This window comes from Seriola aureovittata, chromosome 4 (assembly GCF_021018895.1).
Source record: "Seriola aureovittata isolate HTS-2021-v1 ecotype China chromosome 4, ASM2101889v1, whole genome shotgun sequence".
NCBI classification, from domain to species: Eukaryota; Metazoa; Chordata; class Actinopteri; order Carangiformes; family Carangidae; genus Seriola; species Seriola aureovittata.
This window is the reverse complement of record NC_079367.1, coordinates 12677995-12686492: the sequence shown is the minus strand read 5'-3', so window position 1 is coordinate 12686492 and position 8498 is coordinate 12677995. Positions and strand designations below refer to the sequence as shown.

The 8498-nt window shown below is 41.1% G+C and overlaps 1 protein-coding gene across 1 annotated transcript in view; it reads left to right on the top strand.

The window, feature by feature from the left end:
* Positions 1-4127: 4127 nt before the first annotated feature.
* LOC130167472 (cGMP-dependent 3',5'-cyclic phosphodiesterase) overlaps positions 4128-8498 on the top strand; it is a 140611-nt gene continuing 136240 nt past the window's right edge. Inside the window, exon 1 of the mRNA XM_056373699.1 lies at positions 4128-4815. Coding sequence (XP_056229674.1) covers positions 4757-4815 — 59 coding nt within the window. The 5' untranslated portion in view covers positions 4128-4756. The remainder of the gene's footprint in view (positions 4816-8498) is intronic.

Below are 8498 nucleotides of genomic sequence, written 5' to 3'. Positions count from 1 at the left end.
TCTTCAAACACAAAGCCGATAGCATTATCACTGATATTATAGCTCAACAGAGAGCTATTTACCAATCAGGCCATGGACACAGAGAGGAGCATAAATAATTAAGCGTCCTTTCAGTCGGCACTTTCAAATTCCAGGAAGTATTAATGATTGGTAGATCAGGCTGCCTATAAATGTCAGGTAACACTCCAGGTTGAAGACGGAGGCTCTAATCAGGTTCTGATGTAATCAACTCAAGAAGCTGATACAGGAGTGACACTCTTGGGAACTCAATCGGCTCAAGCGTGACACGATTTCTTTTCGCTACACAGCTTTGTTGAATCACAACAAGAGGATTTTTAGTTTCACGGTCACTGAACTTTTGTATAGATGTCAGGGGAGTTGTCTTGTCTTGCTGTTTTCTTGACCTCATCTGATTCGCAGACCTTGATTAGACCTTGCCATGGGACACTCAAGTCGAACACAGTCTGGTAGTGATATTGATCCCACTGAGGCATAACCTGAAGCACATCTCACACTCTGTCTGGCCTTTTATTGTCAGATTAAAACATAATATATCTCACTGCATTGCACTCGATCCGGGCTCAGGGGGATGAAATGTCTTCAATTTTAGTCTTATGTAACAAACAAATCAGTTTTTAATGAGGGGAAAGCTGTTCAGAGTCACATTAATGGGTCACTTCAGTCTAGATCGTATATTAAAGAAGTTTTAATATGAACAGAACTGTGGCTGGCTCTCGTCTTTTTTACAGCAGCAGCCCTGCTCAGTGTGTTTAAGTACAAACTGGAACAACAGGAATTTCCCCTCTCATAAACACAAGCCTCGCTGCACTTTATTGCAGAGCACCGGTCATGCACGGCTGTCACATTACAGCTGCTGCCTCTTACTATCCCTCTTTATGGTGGAAAGCCTTTAATCTTTTTTTATTTCTATGTGACAATACGCTGGTTTCTGAGTGCTGAATGCTCACTGGCCTTGTTTAGTGAGAAGAAAAGTTTCACTACACTGTTTACTGTTGCTGGTGTAAGACAAAGGTAACACTTTCAGCTTGAGATCAACTTCAAGATGGTGGTTAAAAATATCAAGATATATGAAGAGATTCAAATGCAAGTTAAACTTCTTCCTGAATCATTGACAATGATAACAACAATGTTTTTAGCTATGCTAGTGCGTTGGTACAGACATATCTCAACAACAATTGGATGGATTGCCATAACACTTTCCACAGACATTCATAGCCAGTGGATGAATCCTAATTATTTTGATCATCCTGTGGCTTTTCTTCCAGCGCCATCATCAGGTCGCAGTTTTGATTTGCTTATGACCAAATACCTGCAAAGTTAATGACATTACCACCAGCCTCAGCTAGACTTTGTATTGTGTTACTGGCAAAATGTTTGCATGCAGTCACGCTTAGCTAAGATGGTGAACATGATAAACATTATACCTGCTAAATAATAATACTTTTTGATAAAAAATATTAGATTTTTGCTACAATCAATCAGTCAAATTTTATTACAGTCTCAGGGTCCAGATAAAAGACAAGACATTACATAGAATAAATTACATACAAAAGCACAATAAAAACCATGGTTGAAAAAGAATATTAATCACTGTCCTACAAAGAGACAAGTGTATCAGTGTCTCCAAAGCTGGGATTGGTGTGCAGTACTAAAACCTAAATATAAGCCCAGGATGATTTCTTTTCCAGAGTCCTTAAGATGGCAGATACATTTATACATGTGATTTCTTGGAATTGTTTGTAAAGTATTGACTCCTGCAGCCGCTAAACATTTCACTTACACTGCACTGTCTTGGTCTGGGTCTACAGAAAGTTAAAAACATTATTGTTATATAATGTTGTGGTCATTTCCCTTTCAGGTCAGGAGGAGTGCACTTTTAATAAAACACTAGTATAAATACTTTCTAGCTGGTGATGAGTGTCCATTGCAGACAATTCTTTGACCCGAGTCCCAGTGGACAGTCTGTTAGTGCACACACCACACTGACTGATCTGAATCCGGGGGCCTCAGGCACAAGAGCCCTGCTGGACAAACACACACACATACACACACACACACACACACACACACACACACACACACACACACACAATTCCATGTAGAGAGACAGCTGAGCACAATAGATCTATATGCCAACACACCAGATGTGACGTGTGTGCACACATCCACGAGCACACACATACACATAGTGGCAAATATGACATAGCAATAATAAGGTTCACAGTCTCCCTCATTCTGCTGCAGCTCTCCTCTCCTGACTCTCTTCCTTGATCCTCACTTCTGAATTATTCTTCCTCTCCCACCTCTCTGCCACTCTCTTCTTCTCTGCCTTCTCCCTCTGCATGTTTCTGTGTCTCCCTCTGCCTTGTCCTCACTTGTAACTGACAGCCTCTGCTGGGTGACCTTAGATGCTGTTATTAAAATTTGCAGGGCTTCTAAGACACATCCCTCTGTTTCCTCTAAATTAGTGTTTCATAAAATTAGGTGCCACATGCCTCCAGCTGGTGGATCCCTACGTGACAACTGAACAAGACAAACATTATCTTGGGTCCCAGGGCTGCACTAAATTGGCTACTTTTCAAGGCTTTTTTGTACTAAGTTCCAGTGTGATGTTTGAGTCCAGTCTACATCAGCATCTATAAACATGCATACTGTCTCTCTAGACACATAAAGGACTGTGAGGGTGGACAGAGATACTGGGGTATATTTGCACATGCAGCAGATCCGATTTTTGGACCTCTTCTGGTCTCCCTCTATTACAGTGAGATAGTCTGGCTTAAATCAGATTTGATCTGTTTAGACAGTGATATGGAGATTGTCCACATGCCACAAATTACAGATAAACACACTTTGTGTTGGCGTTCAAATAACACAAAAGCAGGCCTGTAACTACCAATGAGGACATTGAGGTCATGTCCTCATTTGTTCAGTGTCTTGTAGATAACCCGTTTGCATGGCAAGCATTTTAGCATGTCATAGAAGGATAAGCACAAGTGTAATTTATAACATCAATAATGGCTGTATTTAATATTTAATAAAAATGCCCTGCTATTGCATATTGGCTCACCAACATGGCTTGCTGTGACACTTTATGGTACAGAATCATTGTTAATGTGTAAGACAGGTCAATCAAGCTGTCATTTTTCACATTTTGTTTTCAAGTTAAAGTCTTTTTCAGTCTGTTTTAAAGCCAATTGGGTCAATTGTGTGTAATTGTGGTCAATAGTGATCTATTTACCTGAAAAATAATAACTGGCATCATAGAGAACAGAGCCACAGAAAGTTGTCACTCTGTCAAAAGGTAAAGGAAAATATGAAAGTTCAATCTATAATCCAAATGTAAACACACGTGTAACCCCACCAACACAACTCATAGCCTGCTTTCACTCTTAAAAGGAATTCATGGATACTACACGGATTAACACCACACAACAGATGAATCGTAATTGTACTGAGGCCCTGCTCATTCACACAGGTGTTTGCAGTTATGGCTGATTAGTCTTCTGCTCAGGTTGAAGTTGGGTGGAAGGATGGCAGAAATTTCCTGAGGTCACCCAACTCATGAACTAATAATAATGACAGAGATGATGATGATGAACAGATGCAACAAATCTAGTGGGATGTCAATCAATCACAGTCTGTACCTGCTTAGGCAGGCATGAGTAAAGGTCTAATCAGACAGAATAATTGAAAGCACCTGTGTCAGTAGACCATGGCTGTAGGCTGCAGGCGGTTTAATGTTATTTAGATACTGTGTGACATTTATTTATACATTTCCTTTAAGTCTTAAGTGAATATATTGTCCAAAAATCCTTATTGGGTCTTTAAAATGTAGAACACTTGACATCTGAATCCACATGTCAGATATTTAAAGCCCTTGGATGTCAACAAACATTTCAAAGGCTCCTTTTTCACTAAGCACGGCTCCTGTAGTAAATCCCTGCTGCTTCCTTGTGTGTACTGGAAAGGCCATATAAGGCAGAAGATCTGTGTTGGACCTTAAGACCTGTGTCCCGTGATAGACACACTGGAGTCGGAGTGCAACATGTGGTTTATTATGAAACGCTGGCAGCACGAGCTGATAAGATCTCCTCTGTTGGTGAAGGGAGATAAAACAAGTTCAAGTCCCGTCCTGTCCCAGATATACAGTCTATATGAAACCGGACTGCATGGGGAGAAGTGTGCAACTGCCTTGTGAAGACGCACCGTGGAAGTTGAATTTTCACAACTCAACTTTAATTTCCACGGATGAATTGGCGGGAGGAGCAGGCGTGACCCGAGGATGACTGTTTTTCAGCGCACGCGGATGAGTGACGTGCCTCAGCTTTGGTTTGACTGACGCGTCTTTGACCATGGATGAGTCCGTGTGGTGTTGAACGCTAAAATACCAGCTGAGCTCTCTCTCTCTCCCTCGCTCTCTCCGCTCATCCGTTATATCCTCGCTCACCGCAGCTCGAGTATCAGTTACCGGGTCCCAACCAATCCCCTTGCGCAGTCAGACGGCAGAGGAGAGCAAACCGGAGAGAGGCAGACAAGCAGGGGGGAGAACGCGAGCGGAGCACACACCCAACAATCTATCCATCCATCGTCTATCCTCCTTCACCCTCTTCCAGGCAGACTCACAGGCAGCCCCCCCACCCCACCCCACCTCCCCCTCTTTTCCTCCCCTCACCCGCCAGGTCTCCCCGACTGCAGCTGTTTGGGATAACCGGGGAGGTGCGAGGCAGGATGCGCGATGGGACAAGCGTGCGGACACGCGCTCCTCTGCCGTAGCCAGCCGCCGTCATCGGAGATGTAAGTGTGTCTCTAATAACTATGTGTGTTCGGATAAAGGCTCCAGTTTGTGTCCCGAAGCTTCATGCTACTTCTACGTACACTACGCAAACTGAACGGCTGTAGAGGCACATGGCGCCGAGCGCAGAGCCAAATACAGAGTGTCGATGTGCTGTGAGTGTGGTTTGCTGGGTGTCATTATTCCCCCTGTCAGCGGCAGTGAAGACCCCAAACTGTGCAGGCAACTGTCAGTGTAAACTGGTGGACAACTGCCCTGTAGCTCACCATCACCATCACACCACTACAGTGTTCTCATAGTGTGTCTAGACTGCTCTACAGAGAGTTTAGTGACCTTATTGCACCTTTGTGTCTATTGTAGTTGTCTGACGAGGCTACTCTTCCTCTAATATTCCTGCAGGGACAGATACATTTGCTGTGATAGTCCTAATTGAATTCTGTCACTGTCATTACAATCTTTATGTTCAGATGTTTTTTAAAGGGCTGACTTTGAGCAAACTGCCTTAACCTGAAATACTGCATGGCCTGAGCTGCCCAGCAAAAACCTAGTATGACACCACTTACTAATATGGCACCCTTTATAGAGGGTTTATAATAACAACTGTTGGCTGCCAGGTTGTCAAAAAACCTGTCAATGACTGGAAAAGAGCTCTACAGGAACTGGACCTAAATCCATTTATCAACAACTTATTAAACATTTATTCATTTATTACCCACATTTGCAACTGCTTTGTTACCAAGAAAGGAAGAATAAACATCAGCCACCTACCACCAGAGATTTTTCACAACCTGGTAACCCAAAATTTGTCCTTATTAATATTTATAACAGATCTACAAAGCATTAATAAATATTTTATTAACCAAGCAAGCACCCTCAACTTAAAAATCCTTTTATAAAGATTCCCTTATTAGAGGTGGTATCCCTAGTTTCAGTTTTTAGATAAACTTGAGGGTAAATGCTGCTCTTGTGCATTTTATCCTATGAAACACCACAAATACATCATCCTCTCAAAGCTTAAATCAAGGCTGTTTGTGTGAGTTTGTCTCAGTGTGAAAGTTCACTCTTGATCCTAATATATTTTTCCTTGGTCATTAATAGTTGACATTTGGTTGACACGATTATACAATCAACAATTCAATGCAATAAAAAGAGCCCAGTCTTTTATCCAGTCTTTGTAAAGCTTAGAGTGTTTATAATGTGGTGAGAATGTGTCAGAGAGGAAGTGTTCATTAAACTCTGTGGGTTTTTTTTGAGGCCGTTAGTAGTGTTGTTGTATTGGATTTTTTTTATGTTGTATGGTGTCTCTGTCTGTCTGTCAGCAAGCAGTCTTCTCAGTGGCACCTGTATGGAAAGAAATGAACCTTTAAATGTCATGGCCCCACTTGGTGTTTAGCTAAATGTTAGAGCCCAGCTGATGTTGAAGCAGGTTTCTGCTGTTTGAAATTAAAGTCTGCCATGTAAACACACAATAGCTGCTCTCAAATTGAATGACACATCTGCTCCTGATGGAGTTGAGTGATTGTGATCAAAACACAATGGCTGATCAAACGGCATACACGTAACATATATATATATATATATATATATATATATATATATATATGGTGAGAGCTTCCCACAGGACATGCCTTGATGCCTGTACTCTGAAAATATTAAAAATAAATAAATAAAATAAATACTATTAGTTCCCTCCCCCCCTCTCATAGCTGAATTGCATCATTTCTTGATAACGACATTGTGATGCCATTATGCACTGATTGCACAAAACATTAGGGGCACTTTCCAGATATCAAGTTTCAACTCCTCTTTGGCTCAAAGTTGAAAAATCCTCCTCTAAGGTGTTTTACTTTCTTTATCCCCTCCTTCATTATTGGTTTAAATTCAATAAGGGAAATCACTGAAAGAATAATGGCTTTTACTTAGTGCTTGTCAGAGAAGACTAAGCCTCTTATATTGGGCATTTGTTGGTCAGTGTAGGAGAAAATAGCTTTGAGGAGTTATGGAGGAATAATGAATGTTCCAGGTGCACGTCTGTGATCTCTGACATACAATAAGTTTCAGTAGCTGGTCTCACCTGCTTTGTTCTAGCTGGACTCTGTCATGAAGTGTGATACTGTTACAAAATACACAACAGCAGATGTCATGCTCATATCCATTGGGATATGTCCCGTTTTTCGATTGAGCATTATGATAAAATAAAACCATATGGGTTGAAAAACTCCAAGAGGAACATCCGCAGCCTTTCATGTTTTCATCAGTGTGATAGTTTTCTAGAGTCTTAGATCTCTGGATTGAAGCTTTGAGGAATCAGGCACATGTTCTGTCTAAGTATAGACCTCCATTCACGTCCTCGTTTGTAATGTTTGATACTGTGGTCTTTGTGTTACTGCATGTGTTTGTGTATTATAAACAGCCTTTAATGGAAGCACTGTTTATCCACTGTTATCATCTTGCATCCTTTTAGCAGCAAACAGGCATTGCCAATGTAATCTTTATTTGGGTATGTGTATTTGTGTGCCAGAGGGAGAGCATGTGAATGGTTTTCAACCTGAAAAAAAATTGCAATTTACTGGATTGACGCCTGGAAGTCAGATCCCCCAGCCTCCTGCTGAACACACACACACACACACACACACACACACACACAACACACACACACACACACACACACACAGAAAGAGAGAGAAGTGCACAGCTGCAGCAGAGTTGTAACCCGACTCCTGATGAGCGAGCATGTGTGTGTTTGAGTGTGTGTGTGTGTGTGTGTGTGTGAGAGAGAAAAAGGATGCTGACATTGCACTGTGTTATTATCAGTAATGGGCTCATCAATACTAAAATATTCAGAGAGAGAAAAAAGACAGAGTGGAGAGGGAGATAAAGTGAAAGCAGCGAGGAAGCTGGGAAACCATTGTGTGCTGTGTTTGCATGCTTTTGCACATGTTTGTGTACCTGCAGAATGTGTGTGCTTCTGCAAAACATTCCGCTTAAAAGCTTTCAATCCAATGATTCATCTACATTTTGATTCCCCGTCTCTGAGCCCAGCACTGTATGTAGAGTCTTCAGTGAAAAGTGCAATGTGCAGTGGACTCAAACTGATGATGCATATGTTTACTTTGGGGCCAGCAGATGATAGTAGATATTTGATTTGATTTTTATAAACAAGATAATTAACTGTGCATAAAAATCTTGTCCCCCACAGTTGAGATGTAAATTATATATGTAGTTATGTTTGAAATGCTGAACTGAATGAATATTTCGTTGGTCCCTTAATTTTTTTGGCATGGATATCATGAGATGACTGGCACAGTATGGATGCTGGGAAACTCTTACAGCTGAATCATCAGTACAAAAGATGAGCAACTGTGTAAAAAAAAAAAAAAAAAAAAAAATCTGTCTCTATGATAAAAAGTCAAAGGCCAACAGTTTGAGAGAAGAGAGAAGTCAACTATGACCTCTAAGGAGTTTTGAGGAAACAAATATCCAAGCACCAAGCTTGAAATTATATTAGCAGAGCAGCTATTGGGGGGATAATGATAGAGATTGTGTTTTGTAGGACTTTAATACGTTCAGCAGATTTAATCAGTTAGCTTTGGGATTGTGGGTCTGGGTCTTGATTGAATTCAATAACTAGTGAAGTTTTTGTTCCTGATTGCAAAGATGAAGTCTTATAAATTTGCTAGTGCTG